We start from the raw sequence: 27,932 nt of genomic DNA, 5'->3' as shown, positions 1-27,932 counted from the left end.
CTGCCCTTACGTGCACAGCGTCTTACGTCATCCATGCGCTGGTGAGCTCGAGCTTTATTAGTTTAATAGCTGGGCTAATAATCACGTGACCAGCCCCCCCCCCCACCCCACCGCTGTCGACAGAGGATTCAGGGGCTTCGCTATTCCCATTGGTGCAAATCGTCGTCAATCACTTGTTACCACCAGTCGCAGAGGTGGACAAGTCCAGAGGGCGTTACCCCCGCTGTGTTCGCCTCCCGCTCCGGCCTCAAACTCCACATCACAGTGGAGTAAATGTCTGTTTTTTGATTTATTTCCATTTCCCTCCAAGGGAAGTTGGGGTGTTTGTGAAGCGTCTTCTGCGGCCGGAGTCTGATGTGTCGCCGAGAGGTAGGAGACCGCTCGGCCCGTCGGTTTGATGCCAGTTCCCTGGGGAGGGAGAGGAGGGATTTTATTGAAAGGAAAAAGATGGTGTGAGAGGGGGCGGACAGGATGTTTGTCCCGGTGGAAATCTGTGGAAATGTCTGAGCCCACGGTGGTGGTGAGCAGAGGGATTCACATTGGGGGGGAAACACCGACAGATGGTTGACCTGCAAGTGGGGCCAATGACAGGGGTAGGAGGTGAGTGGTTGGGGCAACACGGGGCTGCGGAAGATGGACATTTTTTGCACAGAGGGTTAACAAAGTGGTTAGCGAGTATTTGTTATAGAGTGTGCAATGGGGTTTCAACAGACTGATCCCTGAAATGGTTGGGTCATCATATGAAGAAAGATTAAATGTGATAACCCTTTCATTTAGAGAATCGAGGACTGAGAGGTGAACACATTGAAATGCACATCATTACCGGTTGAACCAGGGATCCCAGTCTCTGAAAAAGGGGGTGGATGCCTATATTTTATAATAAAACCCCTATTGTTTTACCTTTACCTCCTCTCCCAGTTTTATGGTTGCCCTGGTCCTTCACACCCCCTTACCTGCTTAAGATTCAGCCCATTAGCAACAGTCAGCAATTCATTCTTTTTGGCTTTTCCTAATGCCTTAGGGGTTGGCGCTTCCAGAAATTTATAAATGTCCACTGCTGCTGATTTCCACACACAAATAAATCAAAAGGGATTTCCCCAATCAAATCGATAATTCATCGATCTATAGCCCCCAAATTTGTTCATATCCCAGACGCAGGCCCCAAATTTGTTACGAACCACAATGCTTTAGAAACAAGCCAGCAGCAATAGACTACACCTGGAGTCTGATTTTGATGTTAAATCTGTCTTTATTAGAATCTACTTGTAATATTGCAACTTAAACAAGATAAACAGAAGTTAACAGTGTTAAGTTTGTAAATGTGTGTAAATATAACTCCCAAACTATTGAGCTCGGGGGAAACAAGGCTTGGAGTCTTGAGATGGTAAAGCATGAAAGTTCAGTTCAACTACAGAATAGGCAATGAGAGAGAGAGAGATTTGTAATCCAGGGTAAATGGCAAGAGAACACAAATATGTAGAATTCCACAGGTTCCACGGTGGTAAAATGAGAGAACAGTCGCTGTAGATTTTATCCGTCATCATTCCAAATCCACATACAAATTATCACTGAAAGTGACTTGTCACAAGGGGTATTGGCTTCAAGTGAACTACCACACCACAGCCAGGCAAGGGTCAACACATAAGTGGTCTCCACAGGACATCCCAAATCAGATCCACTCCTATGGATCAAACAAGGTGACAACCACACATTCGCTGTACATGAATCGATAATTAACCCACCTTTGTGGGTATAGGAAACTTCTAAACAGTGACCCTTGGTCACTAGTTCCCTGGTTTCGATCCTTCCATTTTTCCTCATTCGTCTCCGTCTGACTCTGAGTGTGAGTGTCTGTGTCCTCGGTTAAAACTGAACAAACTGTGAGCGATGTAAACAAGCTGCAAGTCAGACTGATTCACCTTCTTAATCTCTCTCTCTTAAAATGACAGTCCACAGCAAAGAAAACCCAGGGATTCATAACAACGGCCACTCCCCACTGTGCACTGACTGGTGTGCCAGTAGTTGGGACGACTGAGTGAATCCCTTCCCACATTCTGAGCAGGTGAATGGCCTCTCCCCAGTGTGAACTCGCTGGTGTCTCTGTAGGTTAGCTAACTGAGTGAATCCCTTCCCACAGACTGAGCAGGTGAATGGCTTCTCCCCAGTGTGAACTCGCTGATGACTCTGTAGGTTGGATGACTGAGTGAATCCCTTCCCACAGACTGAACAGGTGAACGGCTTATCCCCAGTGTGAACTCGCTGATGACTCTGTAGGCTGGATGACCGAGTGAATCCCTTCCCACAGTCTGAGCAGGTGAACGGCCTCTCCCCAGTGTGAACTCGCTGATGCCTCTGTAGGGTGGAAGAGTGAGTGAATCTCTTCCCACAGACTGAGCAGGTGAATGGCCTCTCCCCAGTGTGAACTCGCTGATGTCTCCGTAGGGTGGATGACTGAGTGAATCCCTTCCCACAGACTGAGCAGGTGAACGGCTTCTCCCCAGTGTGAATTTGCTGGTGTACCAGTAGTTTGGATGACTGAATGAAACTCTTCCCACAGTCTGAGCAGGTGAACGGCTTCTCCCCAGTGTGAACTCGCTGATGTAGCTTAAGATTAGATGACGATGTGAATCCCTTCCCACAGACTGAGCAGGTGAACGGCTTCTCCTCAGTGTGAACACACTGGTGTGCCATTAGGTCAGATGACCGAGAGAGTCCCTTCCCCGAAATTCAGCAGATGACCAGCCTCTGCCCGGTGTGATCTGACTGGTGTGTCCACAGGTGGGATGCCCGGCAGAACCTTTTCTCACAAACAGAACAGGTGAATGGTCTTGTCCAGTGTGAACTTGCTGATGTACCTTCAGTTGAGATGACCGAGTGAATCCATTCCCACTGACTGAGCAGGTGAACGGCCTTTCTCCCGTGTAAAATGCCGGGCTTGCTAGTTGGTCAGATGACCGAGTGAATCCCTCCCCACAGTCTGAGCAGGAAGGCTGGTCGATAGGATCCCTTGTTCCACTTCTTAAATATCTAGACAGAGACAACAAAACTGGCGTGCCGTGTTTGAGCTTCCTGGAGACAAATTCCTTCCCATTTTTAACCTGTAAAAGATATACAAAATCCATCAATGAGTGTAGGACAACATTTCAGATGAGATTACTTGAGTTGCCAAGGTTTGATTTGGTATCACACTGTTACAGTGAGGTTAAACCCAAGTTGGACAGAGAAATCATCTCCTGACTGGGCAGAGTGCTGGTATCTGGAATGACCATCAATTCCCTAATTCGTTTCAAGTTCCAACTCCTTAAAGTGCAGGGTTACAAGCTGCAGCTGGATGCACTTCTTGTAGGTGAGGGCATCAGGGACACTACAGGTCTCCCCATCTTCCCTCCAATACCCCCTCTAACTTGTAATAACCAGTATGTACATAAATCTTGCACTGTGCATTTTTTTTTACCCAGTGACAAGATGTGCACAGTGAATTTTATATAGAGAGGTATTCATTTTCACAGCTGGAAAATCACAGTCAATAGGAACTTTTATCTCCTCTGGGTTCGATCCAGTTCATCTGCACTCTCACACAACCTATGTAGCTGGCCTGTAATGGGTAATGAAGGATTTTCTCACCAAAGTTTTTGCACATTGTCCATATGTGGTTTGCTTGCTAAGTTACGCTTTAAAAAGTCAGATTTCCAAATATCACTTCACTTCTTCCCACTTGCAAATTCTCCAGCAACTTTTGCATCACCACAATACACACAGGTAACACCAGTTTCTGTACTCCCCTGAAGCCTCCCCCATTGACTGACAGTGGTGAACTCAGTGATGGCAATTCCAATGAATATGAAGGGAAGGGTAGTAGTCTGTCTCATTGGAGTCTGGCACATTTGTGATTTGTGCTTCCCTGGGCAAAGGTGTTTCATATCATTAAGTACCCAGAGAGAATGGGACAAAACATGTTCTCATGGGTAGAAAGGTCCAGAACAAGAGGAGGTAGAACAAGCAACAGACACAAAATGCTGGAGGAACTCAGCAGGCCAGGCAGCATCTATGGAAAAGAGTACTAATGCTGAATTTTGCCAGCATTTTGTGTGCGTTGCTTGGATTTCCAGCATCTTCAGATTTTCTCGTTAGTGATTGGAGGTAGAACAAAGGTGATTTTCTCAACTGGTGATGTAAAAGATTTTGTTCCCTTTCTCCGAGTTCCTAATCCTTGCATTTAGATAGCTGGAGCTCAGCTCTGTCTGAGAGATCCATCGGTTCCCATTCCCTCATCAGCCGGAAGCTCCCCGGGGCCCGTGTACGGATCGTGGTGCTGAGAGAGAGGGATGAGAGCAGGACTGTTCCGGGATTGTTGGCCACTGTGTCCGGATTTCACAGGAATTGTTCCGAAGTCGGTGTTTAAGATGAAAACACGGAGAATCGCTCTTACCTGCACCCGACATTTTCAAAGCCTTCTGTGTACTGCGCGCATGCGTGAAACTCAGGGACGTCCTCAGCCTGACGCTGGTGCATTTCATCGGCACTTCAGCACCGGCAAGATTCTTAATGCATGGCCCTATGGGTAATCACGGTGCCATTAAACATTTCTGCAAGCACCGGTTCAATGTCCATACCTCATTTTTTTTATCGTGGGTATAGAAAAAATCTGCAGCTGTTTTAACACAGAAAGCTGCTCCTATAAGCAATATACTCAATATCAACGTGTATCTAATGCCAAAGTAAAATGCAGATATAAAACACCGGAGATTCTGCAGTTGCTGGAAATACAGAGACACACACACACAAAACGCTGGAGGAACTCTGCAATTCAGAGAGCAACTAAGCAGCGGAGTACACAGGCTAGGCATGCTGAAGGGGCTCTGTCTAAACGTTTTCTATTTATTCCTCTCCAAAATTTCTGCCTGATCTGTTGATTTCCAACTGTGTTTTGCAGAAATTAACCACCTTTTTTTTCGATCAACCAGTTTCCAAATGCTTCTAATCTTTCACTTATAACCACATCGGGCTGGTCTTATTCGTCCTCCTCCTCTGGACCCCATCTCTCTCTGGAGCCCCTGACTCAGGCTGGCAAATCTTCGGTTTCTGACTCTGCACCATCGAAGATTCACTCGCTAGTCTGCTGTCAGACTTTAGAGGTGCATTGTGTTGCGAGACCGCAGGTTCGTTTACTGTGAGTGTCGCTGTAAGTGCCTGAGTGAGGCGGGGCTGTGATGTCAGACACAAGAAGAGAGAGAGAGAGAATGTCAAAACCACAGTGAGCTCATCATCTTATTCACCCTGGAGAAAATCATGCAGGGAATTCATGCAGGTGTATAAGATGATGAGAGGCATTGGTCGTGTGGATCGCCAGAGGCTTTTTCCCCAGGTGGCTATGTGGTAGAGTAATTCTAAGCAGCTTCTAGAGTAAGATACATGGTCGGCACAGCAATGTGGGACAAAGCATCTGTAATGTGTTGTGCATTTATATGTTTCCATGAAATTCACGGGAAATCTCCAATCCCACGGAGTGGTGATTAGTTGCAACCTGTCATCTCAGGGAGAGTGAGAGGGGAATGACAGGGAGAGATTTTGATATACTGATACGGAACAGAAACATGGGCAGGAACCTGATGGGCTGAGTGGCCTTTCTAGTGTACATTGTGAGTGTGGTAGAGACAGTAAGTACCTGAGACACGGGACTTGATACAGAACTGATTTATATTTCACAGATCCACAATATTAAACACCAGTCTAATTTAAGGCTAACATCAGCAGAACAGACTCCTCCAATGCTCAGTGACCAGGGTTCAGTCCTGGGTGCGATGAGCAGCCGCAAGAACTGCAGAATCTGACAGTAACAGTCCCTCATGAACCAGCAGCTGCCTTCAGTCACCGTGATGTTAAACATTTAACAAAGAGATGATTTGAACTTGCTCCCTGATGTAGGAGCGCTCAGACTGTAGATGTAGGGGGTAAGGAAAAAAAAAGAGATAATAAAGTTGTTTGCACCATTAGGGATAAGTTTCTTGAATGCATCTATTTTAATGCTAGGAGCATTGTAAGAAAGGTGGATGAGCTTAGAGTATGGATTGATAACTGGAAATATGATGTTGTATCTATTAGTGAAACATGGTTGCAGGAGGGGTGTGATTGGCAACTAAATATTCCTGGATTTTATTGCTTCTGGTGTGATAGAATCAGAAGGGCAAGAGGGGGAGGTATTGCAATGCTTGTCCGAGAAAATATTACAGCGGTGCTTTGACAGGATAGATTACAGGGCTCATTTAGGGAGCCTATTTGGGTGGAATTGAGGAATGGGAAAGGTATAGAAACACTTAGAGGGGTGTATTATAAACCACCTAATTGGGCGCGAGAATTGAAAGAGCAAATTTGTAAGGAGATAGCAGATATTTGGAGTAAGCACAAGGTTGTGATTGTGGGAGATTTTAATTTTCCACACATAGAAACATAGAAAATAGCTGCAGGAGTAGGCCATTAGTCCCTTCAAGCCTGCACCGCCATTCAGTATGATCATGGCTGATCATCCAACTCAGAACCCTGTACCTGCTTTCTCTCCATACCCCTGATCCCTTTAGCCACAAGGGCCATATCTAACTCCCTCTTAAATATAGCCAATGAACTGGCCTCAACTGTTTCCTGTAGCAGAGAATTCCACAGATTCACCACTCTGTGTATGAAGAAGTTTTTCCTCATCTTGGCCCTAAAAGGCTTCCCCTTTATCCTTAAACTGTGACCCCTCGTTCTGGACTCCCCCAGCATCGGAAACAATCTTCGTGCATCTAGCCTGTCCAATCCCTTTAGAATTTTATACGTTTCAATAAGATCCCCCCCAATCTTCTAAATTCCAGTGAGTATAAGCCTAGTCGATCCTAGTTCATCCATGCAATCTTTAAATGCTTGCCATTGCATATGAATGTTGAGGAACCAACTAGAGAAAAGGCCATTCTACATTGGGTATTGAGCAATGAGGAAGGGTTAATTAGCAATCTTGTCGTGCGAGGCCCCTTGGGTAAGAGTGACCATAAGAGTGGTGGAATACTTCATTAAGATGGAGAGAAACATAGTTAATTCAGAAACAAAGGTACCCTTAAGGAAGGGTAACTTTGAAGGTATGAGACGTGAATTAGCTAAGACAGACTGGCAAATGATACTTAAAGGATTCACGGTGGATATGCAACGGCAAGCATTTAAAGATTGCATGGATGAACTACAACAATTGTTCATCCCAGTTTGGCAAAAGAATAAACCAGGGAAGGTAGTGCACCCATGGCTGACAAGGGAAATTAGGCATAGTATCAAGTCCAAAGAAGAAACATATAAATTAGCAAAAAAAAGTGGCGCATCTGAGGACTGGGAGAAATTCAGAGACCAGCAGAGGAGGACAAAGGGCTTAATTAGGACAGGGAAAAAAGATTATGAGAGAAAGCTGGCAGGGAACATAAAAACTGACTGTAAAAGCTTTTAGAGATATGTGAAAAGAAAAAGATTGGTCAAGACAAATGTAAGGACCTTTAAGTCAGAAACAGGTGAATTGATCATAGGGAACAAAGACATGGCAGACCAATTGAATAACTACTTTGGTTCTGTCTTCACTAAGGAGGACATAAATAACACTCCGGAAATAGTAAGGGAATGAGGGTCTAGTGAGATGGAGGAACTGAGGGTAATACATGTTAGTAGGGAAGTGGTGTTAGGTAAATTGAAGGGATTAAAGGCAGATAAATCCCCAGGGCCAGATGGTCTGCATCCCAGAGTAGCCCAAGAAATAGTGGATGCAGTAGTGATAATTTTTCAAAACTCCTTTGATTCTGGATTAGTTCCCGAGGATTGGAGGGTGGCTAATGTCACCCCACTTTTTAAAAAAAGGAGGGAGAGAGAAACCGGGGAATTATAGACCGATTAGTCTCACATCAGTGGTGGGGAAAATGCTGGAGTCGGTTATCAAAGATGTGATAACAGCACATTTGGAAAGAGGTGAAATCATCGGACAAAGTCAGCATGGATTTGTGAAAGGAAAATCATGTCTGACGAATCTTATAGAATTTTTTGAAGATGTAACTAGTAGAGTGGATAGGGGAGAGCCAGTAGATGTGGTATATTTAGATTTTCAAAAGGCTTTTGACAAGGGCCCACATAGGAGATTAGTGTGTAAACTTAAAGCACATGGTATTGGGGGTATGGTACTGATGAGGATAGAGAATTGGTTGGCAGACAGGAAGCAAAGAATGGGAGTAAACGGGACCTTTTCAGAATGGCAGGCAGTGACCAGTGGGGTACCGCAAGGCTCAGTGCTGGGACCCCAGTTGTTTACAATATATATTAATGATTTAGATGAGGGAATTAAATGCAGCAACTTCAAGTTTGCGGATGACACGAAGCTGGGTAGTGGTGTTAGCTGTGAGGATGCTAAGAGGATGCAGGCTGACTTGGATAGGTTAGGTGAGTGGGCAAATTCATGGCAGATGCAATTTAATGTGGATAAATATGAGGTTATCCATTTTGGTTGCATGAACAGGAAAACAGATTATTATCTGAACGGTGGCCAATTAGGAAAAGGGGAGGTGCAACGAGACCTGGGTGTCATTGTACACCAGTCATTGAAGGGAGGCATGCAGGTACAGCAGGCGGTGAAAAAGGTGAATGGTATGCTGGCATTCATAGCAAAAGGGTTTGAGTACAGGAGCAGGGAGGTTCTACTGCAGTTGTACAAGGCCTTGGTGAGACCGCACCAAGTGTGCAGTTTTGGTCCCCTAATCTGAGGAAAGACATTCTTGCCACAGAGGGAGTACAAAGAAGGTTCACCAGATTGATTCCTGGGATGGCAGGACTTTCATATGAAGAAAGACTGGATCGACTAGGCTTATACTCACTGGAATTTAGAAGATTGATGGAGGATCTTATTGAAACGTATAAAATTCTAAAGGGATTGGACAGGCTAGATGCAGGAAGATTGTTTCTGATGTTGGAGAAGTCCAGAACGAGGGGTCACAGTTTAAGGATAAAGGGGAAGATTTTTAGGACCGAGATGAGGAAAAACTTCTTCACACAAAGAGTGGAGAATCTGTGGAATTCTCTGCCACAGGAAACAGTTGAGGCCAGTTCATTGGCTATATTTAAGAGGGAGTTAGATATGGCCCTTGTGGCTAAAGCGATCGGGGATATGGAGAGAAAGCAGGTGCAGGGTTCTGAGTTGGATGATCCGCTATGATCATACTGAATGGTGGTGCAGGCTCGAAGGTCCGAATGGCCTACTCCTGCACCTATTTTCTATGTTTCTATCCACTGTCAACCCTTTAAATATCATTAGATATCAATCTTAGCTAATTCATGTCTCATATCTTCAAAGTTGCTCTTCTTTAAGTTCAGAACATTTGGTTCTGAATTAACTATGTCACTCTCCATCTTACTGAAGAAATCCACCATATTATGGTCACTCTTACCCAAGGGGCCTCGCATGACAAGATTGCTAACCATCCCTTCCTCATTGCTCAATACCCAGTCTAGAATGGCCTGCTCTCTAGTTGGTTCCTCGACATGTTGGTTCAGAAAACCATCCCGCACACATTCTAAGAAATCCTCTTCCTCAGCACCCTTACCAATTTGGTTCACCCAATCTATATGTAGATTGCAGTCACCCATTATAACTGCTGTTCCTTTTTTGCACGCATTTCTAATTTCCTGTTTAATGCCATCCCCAACTTCACTACTACTGTTAGGTGGCCTGTACACAAATCCCACCAGCGTTTTATGACCCTTAGATTTACGCAGCTCTACCCATATTGATTCCACATCCTCCAGGCTAATGTCCTTCCTTTCTATTGCGTTAATCTCTTCTCTAACCTGCAACGTTATCCCACCTCCTTTTCTTTCCTGTCTATCCCTCCTGAATATTGAATATCCCTGGATGTTGAGCTCCCATCCTTGGTCACCCTGGAGCCATGTCTCTGTGATTCCAACTATATCATATTCATTAATAACTATCTGCACATTCAATTCATCCACCTTATTACGAATGCTCCTTGCAGTGACACACAAAGCCTTCAGGCTTGTTTTTACAACACTCTTAGCCCTTATACAATTATGTTGAAAAGTGGCCGTTTTTGATTTTTGCCCTGGATTTGCCTGCCTGCCACATTTACTTTTCACCTTTCTACTTTTTCCTTCTGCCCTCATTTTGCACCCACTCTGTCTCTCTGCACTTGTTCCTATCCCCCTGCCACATTAGTTTAAATCCTCCTGAACAGCAGCAGCAAACTGCTAGGTCTAGGAGGAGGGACAGCCCTTCAGTGATTCCTGTGTATGCACCCTGGAAGCCTCAAGAAATGATAGTGATCATGAATCAGGCCCCAGATAGAAAAGAAAAACCAGCACAGTTTGCTCAGTGTGTCCACAGTACTACACAAATGTTTAATGTGACTCCGCAAGATTTATTCGGTCTGTGCTGCATGATTCTCTCAGCTGATGAAGGGCAGAAATGGAAGGTAAAATTGAGATACCAAACCTATCAGGAGTTACAGGTGGGAAACCATAATGAGAATGAACAGACAGACCAGATTATTCAAGCCTTGGAAAGGGCTCTCCAGCAACCTGTAAACATCACTAAAGTACCTGAATGCAAACCTAAGCCTGGGGAATGGGACCAGACTATTGAGAGCGATTTGTGGCCTGCTACGGCACCTTCGCAGGAGACCAAGCCTTTAATGATGGGAATCTATCCCCCCAGTTCAATGCCCTACTGCTCCAATGCTTACCAACTAAGTTAGCCAACATGATTAAAACAAATAAAATGGATTGGCCAGAGAATGACCGAAATTGAATGCGACGAGCTCTGACATATCATTAGGACCCAACTTTCGAATCTCGATCAAACCTGAAGGGAACTAATATTAAAGGTGAATATGCTCAGCGGGAAGAAGGACGCGAGCGGGCTATATCTGAGGAACAGAAATGGGAACAAAAACCTACCAAGGGACAGGTGGGGACAACAACCCGTTTAGAAACTGATGAGAAGATGCTTCCAACCATGAGTGCCAACCCTCAGGAAGAGCCCAATGTAATATTGCAAGTTGCTGGAAATCCAGTTCCATTTATGATTGATATGAGGGCAACCACAACACTCTCGATCAGGAAATAGTATCGGAAAAGGAATTCCAGCTATCAGATGCTACAATCACTCTGTCTGGGTTTGAAGGCACGGAACATACGTATTCACGTACCCAGCCACTGTAGGTGGAATTCCAGGGGAACCAGTGTGAGGTTTCAATTACAGTCACCACCAGACGGGGGTGTAATCTCATAGGGAGAGACTTGCTTTGTCCGTTTGAAGTCGAGATTCTATGCACGGACAAGGATATAATGCTGGAACTGCGAACAACTGATAGCTTCCTCAGTTTCTGACCACACAGTGGTGGGCACTTTATCTGAACTCCAGTACATTTGAACCCCTTCTGCCAGCAGCCGACTCTCATGTGACTCTGTGCTATGACCCTACATGGTGCTCAACTGAGGAAAGCTAATATTATGCACCCCTCGAGTGACAGAAATTCCCAGTCATGGTGATTGGAGAGGTTAAAGGAAGAGACGGCATTGCATTTCTTGCTGAATTTCCAGATTTCTTTTGGTGACAGACAGGACTGGTGGTTCCCAATACCACCTTCAGGGTTTGCCCTGGATTCAGAATATAACAATATTCTGACTATGCAATAGTGACGGACAGTGAAGTAATTGAACAGGCCTCTTTTGAAGCGGCTGTCTCCACCCAGAAGGCTGAGCTGTTTGCTCTGACTCGTGCCTGTATCCCAGCAACAGACTAAAGTGGGAACATTTACACAGACTCCCGTTATACATTTGGAATTGTATATGACTACAAGGCTCTCTGGGAACATGGGGATTCCTGACTTCCTCTGGCCGCCCCATTAGTAATGTCACCTTTGTAAAGAACTTACACACCGCTCTATAGCCACCTCGAGTTTTGTTCTTCTCAGGGGGACGCCTCTGAGGAGGAGTGAAAACTGTGGTCCCAGATGGGGTGCCAGAAATACCCCAACATAGGTTTTTGGATCTCCCAGCGGGACAGGTTTGTGTTCCTACACAGTTTTTACCAATATTGGTTGATTATATACATAATTGTACACACCTGGGAAAGGAGGGAATGGTTGGTAACCTGTACCCTGCACATCGGGTATGACTCCCTTGACAGGTGGATCTTTTTTGTGTCTACAAGTTGATTTTATTGAATTGCCTAGAGTACACTGCTATAGATACTGCTTAGTTATTATAGATGTGTTTAGTAGATGGATTGAAGTTATTCCAACTACCATTAATACTGCTGTGACTGTTGTGAAGGTATTATTACGGGAAATAATTCCCAGGTACAAGCCACAGATGCTGAGTTCAACAATGGCTCACACTTTATGGTGGAAGTAAATGAAGGAGTATGTAACAAACTAGCTATCAAGCAACAATTCCACTGTGTACACCACCCACGGGCCGCTGGCAGAGTGGAAAGAGCCAATGGCACTCTGAAGAGTAAACTGGCCAGACTAACAGTGGAAACTGGACTCACTTGGTTGAAGGTCCGACCATTAGCCCGATTCCACATGAGGGTTACCCCACAGGGGAAAACAGGGTTGTCACCAGCTGAAATCATTTCTGGACGGCCCACGAGGACACCCTGGGAACAAAGTCTCAGGATTAAAGGCAAAGTGAATAAGAATAAGGAACCTTGGTTCTCGATGGATATTGGAACTCTGATAAAGAAGAGAGAGATGTATGACATGTATAAGAAACAGGGAGCAAAGAAGGTACTTGAGTAGTATAAAAAGTGCAAACAAATACTTAAGGAAGAAATCAGGAGGGCTGAAAGAAGACATGAGGTAGTGTTGGCAGTCAAGGTGAAGGATAGTAAGAGCTTCCACAGGTATATTAATAGCAAAAGGATAGTTATGGGATAAAATTGGTCCTCTTGAAGATCAGAGCGGTTGGCTATGTATGGAACCAAAAGAAATTGGGGAGATGTTAAATGGTTTTTTTGTGTCTGAATTTACTAAGGAAACTGGCATGGAGTCAATGGAAATAAGGCAAACAAGTATTGAGGTCATGGAATCTATACAGATAGAAGAGGAGGAGGTGCTTGCTATCTTGAGGTGAGTAGATAAATCTCCAGGACCTGACAGGATATTCCCTCGGACCTTGAAGGAGACTAGTGTTGAAATTGCAGGGGCCCTGGCAGATATATTTAAATGTCGTTATCTATGGGTGAGGTGCCAGAGATTTGGAGGATAGCTCATGTTGTTCTGTTGTTTAAAGCAGGCTCTAAAAGTAATCCGGGAAATTATAGGCTGGCAAGTTTGATGTCGGTCATGGGTAAATTATTGGAAGGAGTACTAAGAGATAGGATCGACAATTATTTAGACAGACAGGGACTTATTAGGGAGAGTCAACATGGCTTTGTGCCATGTTTAACAAATATATTAGAGATTTTCGAGGAGGTTACAAGGAAAGTGGATGAAGGCAAGGCAGTGGATGTAGTGGACTTCAGTAAGGCCTTTGACAAGGTCCCGCATGGGAGGTTAGTTAGGAAGATTCAGTCACTAGGTATACATGGTGAGGTAGTAAATTTGATTGGGAATTGAGAATGGGAGAAGTCAAAGAGTGGTAGTGGAGGATTGCTACTCTGAGTGGAGGCCTGTGACTAGTGGTGTGCCACAGGGATCAGTGCTGGGTCCATTGTTATTTGTCATCTATATCAATGATCTGGATGATAATTTGGTGAATTGGATCAGCAAATTTGTTGATGATACAAAGATTGGATGTGTAGTGCACAGTGAAGGTTTTCAAAGCTTGCAGAGGGATCTGGACCAGCTGAAAAAATGGCAGATGGAGTTTAATACAGACAAGTGTGAGGTATTGCACTTTGGAAAGTCAAACCAAGGTAGAACATACAAGTTAAACGGCAGGGCACTGAGGAGTGCACTAGAACAGAGGGATGTAGGAATACTGATACAAAATTCCCTAAAAGTGGCATCACATGTAGATAGGGCAGTAAAGAGAGCTTTTGGTACATTGGCCTTTATAAATCAAAGTACTGAGTGTAAGAGTTGGAATGTAATGGTGAGGTTGTATATTGCATTAGTGAGGGGGAATTTGGAGTATTGTGATAGATAGATAGATAGATAGATACTTTATTCATCCCCATGGGGAAATTCAACTTTTTTCCAATGTCCCATACACTTGTTGTAGCAAAACTAATTACATACAATACTTAACTCAGTAAAAAATATGATATACATCTAAATCACTATCTCAAAAAGCATTAATAATAGCTTTTAAAAAGTTCTTAAGTCCTGGCGGTAGAATTGTAAAGCCTAATGGCATTGGGGAGTATTGACCTCTTCATCCTGTCTGAGGAGCATTGCATCGATAGTAACCTGTCGCTGAAACTGCTTCTATGTCTCTGGATGGTGCTATGTAGAGGATGTTCAGAGTTATCCATAATTGACCGTAGCCTACTCAGCGCCCTTCGCTCAGCTACCGATGTTAAACTCTCCAGTACTTTGCCCACGACAGAGCCCACCTTCCTTACCAGCTTATTAAGACGTGAGGCGTCCCTCTTCTTAATGCTTCCTCCCCAACACGCCACCACAAAGAAGAGGGCGCTCTCCACAACTGACCTATAGAACATCTTCAGCATCTCACTACAGACATTGAATGACGCCAACCTTCTTAGGAAGTACAGTCGACTCTGTGCCTTCCTGCACAAGGCATCTGTGTTGGCAGTCCAGTCTAGCTTCTCGTCTAACTGTACTCCCAGATACTTGTAGGTCTTAACCTGCTCCACACTGGCTCCATATGAGGCCTAGATCTCCTAAAGTCCACCACCATCTCCTTGGTCTTGGTGATATTGAGACGCAGGTAGTTTGAGTTGCACCATATCACAAAGTCCTGTATCAGTTTCCTATACTCCTCCTCCTGTCCATTCCTGACACACACCACTATGGCCGTGTCATCAGCGAACTTCTGCACATGGCAGGACTGCGAGTTATATTGGAAGTCTGATGTGTACAGGGTGAACAGGACCGGAGAGAGTACGGTTCCCTGCGGCGCCCCTGTGCTGCTGATCACCGTGTTAGACCTACAGTCTCCCAACCGCACATACTGAGGTCTATCTGTCAAGTAGTCCACTATCCAATCCACCATGTGAGAGTCTACTCCCATCTCCGTTAGTTTGTGCCTTAAGATCTTGGGCTGGATGGTGTTAAAGGCACTAGAGAAGTCAAGGAATGTAATCCTCACAGCACAACTGACCCCCTCTAGGTGAGAGAGTGATTTGTGCAGCAAATACGTGATAGCATCCTCCACTCCCACCTTCTCTTTATACGCAAACTGAAGAGGATCCTGGGCGTGCCTGGTTTGTTGGCTCAGATTCTGTATTATCAGCCGCTCCATGGTCTTCATCACGTGCGACGTCAAGGCAACAGGTCTGAAGTCATTCAACTCCTTTGGTTGTGGTTTCTTTGGTACCGGGACAATACAGGATGTTTTCCACTGTCTGGGTACTCTTTTCTGCATTGTGTGCAGTTTTGGTCACCGAATTACAGGAAGGATATTAATAAGGTTGAAAGAGTGCAGAGAAGGTTTACAAGGATGTTGCCAGGACTTGAGAAACTGAGTTACAGAGAAAGGTTGAATAGGTTAGGACTTTATTCCCTGGAGCATAGGATAATGAGGGGTGATTTGATAGAGATGTATAAAATTATGATGGGTATAGATAGAGTGAATGCAAGCAGGCTTTTTCCACTGAGGCTGGGGGAGAAAAAAAAACAGAGGACATGGGTTAAGGGTGAAGGGTGAAAAGTTTAAAGGGAATATTGGTGGGGGGGGGAGAGCTTCTTCACAACTGGGTCTGACTGGTACTGGCATAACTGGTTCTTCTGGGCACATTCAGTCTCACTCCCAACTATTTCCTACCTTCCTTTGTACAGGTATGTAATGTCTAAAGGACCAGTGTTTGAGTAAATGAGACTCACCAAACTTTCTCCCGACTGAATCACTGGAATCTCCGAGTCAGATGGGTTCACTCCAGTTGATGCTCTCAATCCTCGGGCTACTTCACTTATTGCTGTTCCCTCATCTTCAGTTGTGATTTGTCTCCAGTTGGGGTTTTTCTTCAAATAAATCTCTCACCGCAGGTCTGACTTTAACATGAAAGATAATGAAGCACGTTAACAATGAAAAGGAGGACCAAACATTTCTGCTTAATGTTACTAGGAACAAAACTCACTGAAATTTAAACGTTGAAGGCAAATATAATGATCTCAGTGAACAATCTTTAATTGTCCCTCACACATCACAAAACAATACGGGATAAGAAGGAGCCATCATTCAGTCATGGTAAGACACAAGACACAGGAACAGAATTAGGTGATTCAATCCATCTGGTCTGCTCCACCACTCAACCATTCAATCATAGCTGATTTTTAATCCAACACCATATTCCTGCTTTCCTCCTGTAACCCTGAAGCTACTCAGCAATTATCAGTATATTAATCTTCACAAATAGACACAAATGGCAGCCTCAAACAAATTCTGCGGCAACAAATTCCACATATCAGACATCTTTTGGCCAAAAATTTTTTCTCATCTCAGTTTTAAAGGAAAGCATCTTTATTCTGAGACGGTGCTCTCAGATCACAGACTCTGTCTAATGGAAACATCCTCTCCATGTCCACTGTATCCAGGCTTTTCAGCATTCGGTAGGTTTACTTAACCATACATCCCTCCACCACCCCCACCGTCCCTCTGAACTCCATTGAGCACAGGTCCAGAACCATCAAATGCTCCTCATATATAAATCCGATCATTCCTGAGATTATTCATGTGAACCTCATTAGCAACGACTGCACTGTACACATTTCCAGGAATAACAGACAAATCGGTTCCAGGATAATTTACAGGGAAAAGTTGTGCTTCCTTTACTGTTATACTATCACTCCATTTCCAGGTTGAAACAGGACCATTTCAGGAAATTTGTATTACAGATCCTAGGATACAGATCTTGTCTTGTACATACTGGACCGACCGCCGTCGCTGGGCTATGAACGCGCAGGAGTAATGTATGGCTCAGCTCTACTGCGGGGAGCTGAGGCTCGAACCATTCTCCCCCTAGACTTCCCAGTCCCTCGGTAAAGCAGGCAGTGAAACCAAAGATCCCCACAACCTGGGACGTTCTCCTTTCTCACCCACCTCACTCCGGGAGAAGACACAACAGCCATAAAGCTCCAGGACAAATGTGAGGAGCCTCAGGAAACGAGGCGAGTTCGGGGAAGTTAATGAGTCTCAGCAGCCAACATCACACCACGTGATCTGGCGTCACAAAGCGGAGGGCGGGGCAAATCTGCGACTCACAGCCTCACGTGACCTGACGGCGGGACTTCCATTTCAATTCTGTGAAAACAGACAGCCTGGGCTCCTGGTTTGGATCGTTCAATGCAGATTAAGTGAAGTCGACACATTTCTGACGAGCCCAGATAGTTGGGAAACAAGTGAATTCCTGGCCCTCAATTCGGGGCTCACGGCCAACATCGGATCTCCCCGCTCGGGATCGGTCTCAATACTCACCGATGGGAAAGTGATATCTTCGGCCCGCAGACAGTGATCCCGACGGAACAGACGAAAGTCTTTCCTGAACACACAGCCGACCCACTTCAGCTCTGAGCGAAGAGGATTACACCGTCCACCCGGAGACTGTGAACATGCGCGAAGAGATTGTACATCATCGGGAGGCGGGGCCTCGGAAACAGATACGTAGATGCTGCCCATTTGCGGTTAAATGGGAGGGGCAAACGGGATCACGTGTCAGGATTGGCGACACCCCCTCCCCACCCAGGCAGAGACTCCAGCTACTCATTAGTCTGTGGATAGAAGCAAACTTGCCGCTCACATCTCCTCTCACCTTAAATGTATTAGACATTTCAACCCCCAGGAAAAATATATCGTCTTTCCACTCTATCTATTCCTCTTGTAATCTTATAAACGTCCATCTAGTCTCACCCCAGCCTGCGCCGCTCTGGAGAAAACAACACAAGTTTGTCCAGCCTCTCGTTATAGCTCATGCCCTCTAATCCAGGCAGTGTCCTGATAAACCACTTCCCCGCCCTGTCCAAAATCCCAACATCCTTTCGGGAATGGGGGCGACCAGAACTGTATGAAACACTCCAGATGTGGTCTAACTAGTTTTATAAAACTGTGTTACGAAATGTAACGTTTTAGAAAAGAACCAGCAGTAATGGAGTTCACACTGGAGTCTGGTTTTGATGTTAAAACCATTCTCTTTATTAGTATCTACTTATAGTAACTTAATGAAATAAAGGAAAGTTAACAGTGTTATGTGTATATATGTGTAAATATAATTCCCAAACTATCGAGCGTGAGGGAACAAAGCTTAGAGTCTTGAGATGGTAAAGTAGGAAAGTTCAGTAATCCACGGAATAAATAATGGGAGAGAGATATTTGTAATCCAGGGTGAAACGTAGAGAAAAGGCCGTTACTTCAAAATAACTGCCGACGACGTTCTTATCCGCTGAATCCGTCCACATACGAGTTATCAGCGAAAGTGACCTGTCACAGGAATACCGTCTTCCCGGGGTTACCACACAACATACCCAGGCAAGGGTTAACACAAGATATTCCAAAACTCACACCTATGGATTATACGAAGTGACAGCCACACACGTTCGTTGTGGTTCTGTGTACTGATGATCAACCCACTCTTGTGGGCAGAGGAGAGTTCCAAGCCTCAGCTGCGACTAACTGAAGCGATCAGCGTTTCCAGTCTCTCTCTCTGAGTCTTTAGACTGGCTGACTGCCTGTCTGCAGATCGCTCTCTCTCTCTTATGGTTCAGTCCACAGTCAGCGCTGTCAGCCTGTGACTGACGTCATAGTCCCGCCTCCTTGGATAGATAGATAGATACTTTATTCATCCCCATGGGGAAATTCAACATTTTTCCAATGTCCCATACACTTGTTGTAGCAAAAACTCATTACATACAATACTTAACTTAGTAATAATATGATATGCATCCAAATCACTAACTCAAAAGCATTAATAATAGCTTTAAAAAAGTTCTTAAGTCCTGGCAGTTGAATTGTAAAGCCTAATGGCATTGGGGAGTATTGACCTCTTCATCCTGTCTGAGGAGCATTGCATCGACAGTAACCTGTCGCTGAAACTGCTTCTCTGTCTCTGGATGGTGCTATGTAGAGGATGTTCAGGGTTTTCCATAATTGACCGTAGCCTACTCAGCGCCCTTCGCTCAGCTACCGATGTTAAACTCTCCAGTACTTTGCCCACGACAGAGCCCGCCTTCCTTATCAGCTTATTAAGACGTGAGGCGTCCTTCTTCTTAATGCTTCCTCCCCAACACGCCACCACAAAGAAGAGGGCGCTCTCAACAACTGACCTATAGAACATCTTCAGCATCTCACTGCAGACATTGAATGACGCCAACCTTCTAAGGAAGTACAGTCGACTCTGTGCCTTCCTGCACAAGGCATCTGTGTTGGCAGTCCAGTCTAGCTTCTCGTCCAACTGTACTCCCAGATACTTGTAGGTCTTAACCTGCTCCACACATTCTCCATTAATGATCACTGGCTCCATATGAGGCCTAGATCTCCTAAAGTCCACCACCATCTCCTTGGTCTTGGTGACATTGAGACGCAGGTAGTTTGAGTTGCACCATATCACAAAGTCCTGTATCAGTTTCCTATACTCCTCCTCCTGTCCATTCCTGACACACCCCACTATGGCCGTGTCATCAGCGAACTTCTGCACATGGCAGGACTCCGAGTTATATTGGAAGTCAGATGTGTACAGGGTGAACAGGACCGGAGAGAGTACGGTTCCCTGTGGCGCTCCTGTGCTGCTGACCACCGTGTCAGACCTACAGTCTCCCAACCTACAGTCTGAGATCCCTCTGATCATCGACACTGTTCAGGGTTTTGCATTTAACAGTGTACTGACTCATACATTCGACCTACCGAGCTGCCAAGATGATCATCACTAATCAAATCTCACTGAGATTTCTCAGGTCCTGTTGAATTTATTGCCAAGTGCACAAGTACGGGAAGTTACAGGTACAGAGAAACACTGACTTGTGGCAGCATCACAGGCAAGTACATTCAGATAACACACGGAACACAAATTATACGATTCTCTGTCAGTCACAATCTGTAAATATGTTTTAAGTCATTAACGATATATAAAATACATTTTGTCATGATCAATATTAAAATGTGCATTTTGAGTCAACAACAGACTTGGAAATAGATAGATAGATAGATAGATAGATAGATAGATAGATAGATAGATAGATAGATAGATAGATAGATAGATAGATAGATAGATAGATAGATAGATACTTACCTGTCTCCATTCCTTCTGTAATCCACAACCAGCTCCTGTGTTTTTGTCACAATGTGGGAGAAGTTGTTTTCTTGACCCCACTGTGTCGGGGTGATGACTTCTTCTCTGTAAGTTGCCTCGTTATTATTTGAGATTAGGACAGTCAGTGTAGTGTCGTCAGCAAATTTAATTAGCAGTTTGGAGCTGTGGGTGGCGACGCAAGTCATGAGTGCACAGAGTAAAGTAGGGGGCAAGAAGCCACCCCTGTGGGGTATGTGTGCTGAGGGTCAGAGAGCGAGAGAGGTGAGCGAGCCCATACTTACCACCTGCCGGCGATCGGACAGGAAGTCCGGGATCCATCTACACAAGGCAGGGTGAAGGCCGAGGTCTCTGAGCTTCTTGTCGATACTTCATGCCTTCGTATGGCTACTGCTCTGCCCATGACTGCAAGGAACTGCAGAGAACATCAGATAAACAAACCTCCCCTCCATGGACTCTTCCTACACTTCCCCTCCCTCGGAAAAGCAGGTCATGTACTCAAAGATCCTCACAGCCTGGATATTCTTGCTGCAAACCCGCTCCCCCATCGGGGAAGAGATACAAAAGACTTACCCGGCTCAAGGACGGCTTCCTGTCTGTGGTTATAAGCCAAATGAATGATAAAATGGACTCGACCTCACAATGTAACTCGACATGACCCTGCACCATATGTCTATCTGCACTGCACTTTCTCTGCAGCTATAATGCTTTGTTACATTGTTGTTTTGTCATTTTCATTTTTCATTTTTAGAATCTTTTTTATTGCTACATAATCTTCGACAGCTATAAAATGATACAAAACTTCAATATATTAATATGTATGCAATTAATAAAGCTGAAAGAATTGATTGTAAATGATCAAAATGGAATGATACATGTATAGAAAAAGGAGGAAAAAAAGAACCCCATCTAACTCGGGAAAAAAACCCACTAACTACAAAAAAAGGGAAGAAATCCATTAGGAATGAAACCCACGAGCAAAACGTTTGACCATCATCTAAATATAAAATAAATCATCAACCTCATTTCATATTTATAAAAAAAATTGTAAAGAAACCATATAGCATAATTCATATTAAATGATAATATTTGGCAAAGAACCCCATCTTCTCACAAAATCGAATCGAAGATCAAAAGTTCTACTTCTAATTTTTTTCAAACTAAGACATAACATTCCTTGAGAAAACCATTCAATTAATGTAAGGGAAGAAATATCTTTCCATTTTAATAAAATAGCCCTTCTTGTCAGTAGCATAACAAATGCAATTACTTGTTGATCTGAAGATGAAATATCCTGAATCTGATGTGGAGCTATTCCAAATAGAACAGTCAACCTATTAGGTAGTAAATTAATATTCAGAGCTTTAGAACTTGTTGAAAATAAAGACTTCCAAAACGATTTTAATGATGAACATGACCAGAACATATGTGACAATGTAGCAACTTCAGTTTTATATATATCACAGCATTTGTCTTTACTAGAACTATTTTAGATAGTCTCTCCTTTGTTAAATAATAACGGTGAACAATTTTAAATTGAATTGGCACATATAGAAGAAGAATTTCCGTTTTTCAAAACTCGAAGCCAATCTTCAATCTCCATATTAAGTTCTCTCTCCCAATCTTGTTTAATCTTTAGTGATAGGTTCGCTTTTTGTAACAAAAATAAGTTATACATTCTGCTAATGGAAACTTTCTCGAAGGGATTCAATTTCAAAATGCTATCGAACAAATCAGATACTTGTAAATATGGAAACTTAGGTAAACATTGTTGTAAAAAATGTCGAAACTGAACATATTGCAAAAAATGTGTATGGGTGAGAGGAAATTTATTAATTAACTCTTCAAAGGTCATCAATCGACCTTCACAAAATAAATCTGTAAAAGAATGGATCACTTTATTTTTCCATAGGAGAAAAATGGGGACAGTTGTTGAAGGTTTAAATGAAATGTTTCGATACAAAAAACTGGACAACTAACTTGTTTCAAATTTTAAAAATTTACGAAACTGAACCCAAATCGGTAGGGATTGTTTAATAAACGGGTAAAGATATAAATTTGGAATTTTAGAGAGCTGTAAAGGTAATGGAGCTCCTAATATTGAAGTTAAATGAAATTGTTTAACAGCTTTTAATTACAAATCAACCCATAATGTTTTTTGGTTCTTATCAAGCCAATATAACCAAAAACATAATTTTCTATATTCACAGCCCAATAATACAGTCTTAAATGAGAAAGTGCAAGTCCACCATCTTTTTTTAGATTTTTGTAAATGATACTTATTAATTCTTAGTCTCTTATTGTTCCAAATAAAGGAAGAAATAAGAGAGTCAATTTGATTGAATTTTTTTTTAGTTAAAAAGATATGTATACCAAACAAGGCAGTAAGGGGATTTGGGTCAAATTGGACCCTAAAAAGTTGTGAAAAGGTATGGAATACTTCCCGCCAAAACTTTTCAATTGTAGGGCAAAACCAAAACATATGAATTAAAGAGGCATCAGCAGAGTTGCATTTATTACAAAGTGGAGAAACATTCAGATAAAAACTGGACAGCTTCTGTTTAGAAATGTAAGCTCTATGAACCACTTTAAATTGTAGAAGAGAATGACGAGCACAGAAAGATGATTTATTAACCCGTTTAAGAATTTTATTCCATCTATCATCAGAAATCTGACAATTTAGGTCATCCACCCAAGCTTTTTTTATTTCATCTAAACAGTCTTGTCGAGAATCAATCATCAAGTTATAGATACCGGTAATAGAACCATTAACAAAAGGTTTTAAATTTAAAATATGGAAATATGGAAACTTAGGTAAATATTGCTGTTAAAAATGTCCAAACTGAACATATTGCTGAAAATGTGTATGAGCAAGAAAAAATTTGTTAAATAACTCTTCAAAGGTCATCAGTCGACCATCACAAAATAAATCTGTAAAAGATTGGATCCCTTTATTTTTCCATAGGAGAAAAACAGGGTCAGTTGTTGAAGGTTTAAAAGAAAAGTTTCGATATAAAAAACTAGACAACTTAAATTGTTTAAATTTTTTTAAAAAACGAAACTGAACACAAATCCGTAGGGATTGTTTAATAACCGGGTAAAGAGTTAAATTTGGAATTTTAGAGAGCTGTATAGGTAAACTACTTAAAACTACTTAAGTAAACTACTTAAGAACTTTTAAAAAGCTATTATTAATGCTTTTTGAGAGAGTGATTTAGATGCATATCATATTTTTACTGAGTTAAGTATTGTATGTAATTAGTTTTGCTACAACAAGTGTATGGGACATTGGAAAAAATGTTGAATTTCCCCATGGAGATGAATAAAGTATCTATCTATCTATCTATCTATCTATCTATCTATCTATCTATCTATCTATCTATCTATCTATCTATCTATCTATCTATCTATCTATCTATCTAATGGAGCTCCTAAAATTGAAGTTAAATAAAGTTGTTTAACAGCTTTTAATTCCAAATCAACCCATAATGATTTTTGGTTCTTACCAAGCCAATATAACCAAAAACATAATTGTCTAATACCCACAGCCCAATTAAATTCACAGTCTTAAATTAGGAAGTGCAAGTCCACCACCTTTTTTAGATTTGTGTAAATGATTCTTATTAATTCTTGGTCTCTTATTGTTCCAAATAAAGGAAGAAATAAGAGAGTCAATTTGATCGATTTTTTTTAGTTAAAAAGATACGTATATTTTCGAAAATGTATAAAAATCTAGGTAAAATCATCATTTTCACAGCATGAATACGACCTATTAAAGAAAAAGTAAGTGGATTCCATCTAGAAAATAGTTGTTTCATGGAGTCCATTAAAGGAACTACGTTCGCTTTATAGAGATCTTTATATTTTTTAGTAATTATAATAGCTAGATATCTAAACGTATTAACAATTCTAAAAGGAATACCATAATATATACTAACATGGACATTTAATGGAAACAATTCGCTTTTATTCAAGTTAAGTTTATATCCTGAAAATGTACCAAAATATAGAAGTGCTTCCAAAACATTAGGAATTGATTCCTCAAGACTTGAAATAAAAACCAAAAGATCATCTGCATAAAGAGAAATCTTATTTATGGTTCCATTCATAGAGATACCATGAATACTTTTAGCTTCACGTAGTGTTATAGCTAAAGGCTCCAATACAAGATTAAACAATAAAGGGCTTAAAGGACATCCCTGTCTAGTGCCACGAGAAAGTGAGAAAAAAGAAGAGCTGCAGTTATTAGTAATGACAAGCTCAAGGGCGGCTTCCTCTCTGTGGTTATAAGCCAAATGAATGATAAAATGGACTCGGCCTCACAATGTAACTCGACGTGACCCTGCACCATATGTCTATCTGCACTGCACTTTCTCTGCAGCCATAATGCTTTGTTACAGTTATTGTTCTGTCGTATATCAGCTCAATGTTCTGTTGTAATGTATCGATCTGTGTGGATGGTACGTCAGGCAAAGTTATCACTGTAGCTCAGTACGTGATGATAATAAACAAATTCCCCATTTTAATTGTGTGGAAATATTAGACAGACTGATTTTCTGCTCTGTAACCACAGAAGGAAACTGAACTGTTTTCATTTCTGAACTGAACTGGACTGTTGTCCAGACTTTCGTTATAGCTCGTGCCCTCTAATCCAGGCAGTATCCTGGTAAACCTCTTCTGCGCCCTCTCCAAAGCCCCGACATCCTTCCGAGAATGGGGGCGACCAGAACTGTGTGAAACACTCCAGATTTGGTCTAACTAGTTTTATAAAACTGTTGTTACGAACTGTGACGTTTTAGAAACGAACCAACAACAATAGAGTTCATACTGGAGTCTGGTTTTGATGTTAAAACCACTTTCTTTATGAGTATCTACTTGTCATATAGTAACTTAACGAAGTAAAGGAAAGTTTACACTGTTAAGTGCATATATGTGTAAATATAACTCCCAGACTATCCACCCTGAGGGAATAAATCTCAGAGTCTTGAGGTGGTAAAGTAGGACAGTTCAGTAATCCACGGAATAAATGACGGGAATGAGATATTTGTAATCCAAGGTGAAACGTAGAGAAAAGGCCGTTACTTCAAAATACCGTCGTCGAAGTTCTTATCCGTTGAATCCGTCCACATACGAGTTCTCAGCGAAAGTGACCTGTCACAGGAATACCGACTTCCAGGGGTTACCACACAACATACCCAGGCAAGGGTTTACACAAGATATTCCAAAATCCACTCCTATGGATTGTACGAAGTGACAGCCACACACATTCGTTGTGGTTCCGTGTACCGATGATCAACCCACTCTTGTGGGCAGCGGAGAGCTCCAAGCCTCAGCTGCGACTAACTGAAGCTATCAGCGTTTCCAGTCTCTCTCTCTCTCTCTCTCTCTCTCTCTCTCTCTCTCTCTCTCTCTCTCTCTTTAGGCTGGCCGACTGCCTGTCTGCAGATCGCTCTCTCTCTTATGGTTCAGGCCACAGTCAGCCTGTGACTGACGTCAATGCCCCGCCTCCTTGGAGTCTGCGATCCCTCTGATAATCGACACTGTTCAGCAAATCTAATTAGCAGATTGGAACCCGACACTGCAGCCCCACAGTGCACTATGTACTGATTGCAAAGCTACGAAATTGCATGTGAATAGCCTCCCCTCCCCCAACTTCACTCGTTCTGCGTCACCAGCTGACTGGGGCACCTTATATCTCGCTGCCTCCGCCAGGACATTAAACTGTGAACAACTGTGGTCAGGGACTGATCTCTGGGGTACTCCAAACGCTACCTCCTTCCAGTCTGAAAACGACCCACTCATCCAGCCACACACTACCGGCAGTTTATCGATCTCCAACGAAAAAGCCTAATCACCTACTCCCAATGTTCAATAGCATTGCTGACTCTGAATTTACCACCGTCAAATGCTAGGAGGGACATAATAATCAGAAAGTCTCTAGTCACAGCCGTGTAAATAAAATGTGATCTCAGTAGGTGTGTGGCGCATGCAAGGAATGGGAAGAAGACAGACAAACTGAGCCAAGTCACAGACTGATGAAGGGGAGGAATGATCCATTTTGATACAGAGAGGGAAGCAGAGAGTTTGATATTGTGCCTGATGCCGGAACTGTCAGTTTGAAGATGAAGTATTATTCCTCCAAATTGTTTGGAGCTGTGACAGGGTTTTTATCAGAAGGCACTATGGGGACTAAAATTATCTGAGTTGAAATGTTGTCCTTCCCCTCATGGCATTGCATGGAGTAGACGTGTTTCTCAAACAGCTTCGTTCTTTTTAAGTTACTGAATCCAATCTGCGTTGCTGTCTCGTGCTAAAACTTCTGGAAAAAAGAAGAGGATCATTATGTGACTGTGGAAGCTATTGCGGAGCTAATTCGGAAAGCTCAGAGCGAAACGTCTGAACCACATTCGGATGTGTGTTTAAAGGTTACCACAGAGCTTAAACGAATGGAGATTCTGCTGCAGACTATTCAAAACACTTTGCAGGAACAGACTACTCAGATTCAGGAACATGAAGATGCTGTAACGAGACTCGATACTAAGACGGATGAGTTGGGGAAGTTCGGAGATAAACAATCGAAAATCGTTGAATTTCTAAGACGAAAGATTGTCGCCTTGAGAATAGATCAAGAAGGAACAATATACGAATTTTGGGTCTTCCTGAGTTGGTCGAAGGCAATCGACCTTCAGAATTTTTTGCAAAGCTGTTGGCTCGTATGTTTTCTGACGTTTTGGAGACTCCGCCTTGAATAGACCGGGCACACCGAGACCCAGTGTTTAAATCCTCTTCTCAGCAGAAACCTCCACCTGTGATCATTGCGTTTCTTGAAAAGAAAGGTTACTATAATTCGCCATCTCGTCGGGTAGGTATGATTAACTTTGAAGATGATAAGATAAGGCTGGTCGTTGATTATTTGCCCGGGGTATTAAATGAACGTTTTAAGTATTAAAAAAAAAGTCATGGCTGAGTTATATAACAAAGGTTATAAACCTTCACTAAATTACCCCGCTCGTCTCAAGAACATTTTGAAAAATGAAATGTTGTCCTTCATCCACTGACAAGCTTTGTAAACTTTTAACAGTGTAGAAAAGTCAAAGGATCTGTGTATGGGAATCACAAACACAACAGCTCGTTAGTTCCGCTGTATCTGTCAGTTCACCAGCGCTTGAATGCCGCCGATCCTTGAATGTGGAGGCGGAGATGCTGGAGAAGACAGCGCCCCACTTGCTACAAGGAGAGCCCGAACACGTGTCCATGTCCGTGATCTGATTGGATACATTGCCATGACGTTCAGAGCACCGTGACGTCATTCACTGACTCTCATTTCGGAAGGGGTTCATCCGGCCATCGCAGATACACGGACAGCTTCGCTTTGGGAAGCGGCTGTTCACCTGCTCCGTGTGTGCGAAAAGACTCATTCAGTTTACCCACCTTGTGATGCTCCGGTGAGTTCACAATAAATAGAGGCCACATTTCTGTCCGGAGTGAGCAA

The 27,932-nt window shown here is 42.9% G+C and overlaps 2 protein-coding genes across 5 annotated transcripts in view; one reads left to right on the top strand and one right to left on the bottom strand.

Annotated features, from left to right (window-relative positions):
* Window positions 1-27,932, top strand: part of LOC140721129 (NACHT, LRR and PYD domains-containing protein 3-like) — a 752,838-nt gene that overhangs the window by 653,865 nt on the left and 71,041 nt on the right. The gene's annotated exons all lie outside the window — the stretch shown is intronic.
* Window positions 821-17,777, bottom strand: LOC140721138 (uncharacterized). Of its 4 annotated transcripts, none has more exons than XM_073036017.1 (4): window positions 17,620-17,777; window positions 16,029-16,196; window positions 4,430-4,555; window positions 821-3,098 (listed from the first exon to the last, which is right to left on the bottom strand). In XM_073036017.1, the coding sequence occupies exon 4, from the start codon at window positions 2,689-2,691 to the stop codon at window positions 1,975-1,977; it is 717 nt and encodes a 238-aa protein (XP_072892118.1). In that variant the 5' UTR covers window positions 2,692-3,098; window positions 4,430-4,555; window positions 16,029-16,196; window positions 17,620-17,777; the 3' UTR covers window positions 821-1,974. The 4 variants fall into 4 exon arrangements, with proteins under 4 accessions (XP_072892118.1, XP_072892121.1, XP_072892120.1 ...); XM_073036020.1 differs by having other exon boundaries at window positions 16,029-16,192; XM_073036019.1 differs by lacking the exon at window positions 17,620-17,777 and adding an exon at window positions 17,245-17,352.

Source organism: Hemitrygon akajei, unplaced genomic scaffold (genome assembly GCF_048418815.1).
Source record: "Hemitrygon akajei unplaced genomic scaffold, sHemAka1.3 Scf000050, whole genome shotgun sequence".
NCBI classification, from domain to species: domain Eukaryota; kingdom Metazoa; phylum Chordata; class Chondrichthyes; order Myliobatiformes; family Dasyatidae; genus Hemitrygon; species Hemitrygon akajei.
The sequence above is the reverse complement of the archived record's forward strand: the minus strand, read 5'-3'. Positions and strand labels throughout refer to the sequence as shown.

Bases quoted from the DNA above. Each gene is read 5' to 3' on its own strand.
- LOC140721138 (XM_073036017.1), bottom strand. From the start codon at position 2,691: ATGGCACACCAGTGTGTTCACACTGAGGAGAAGCCGTTCACCTGCTCA.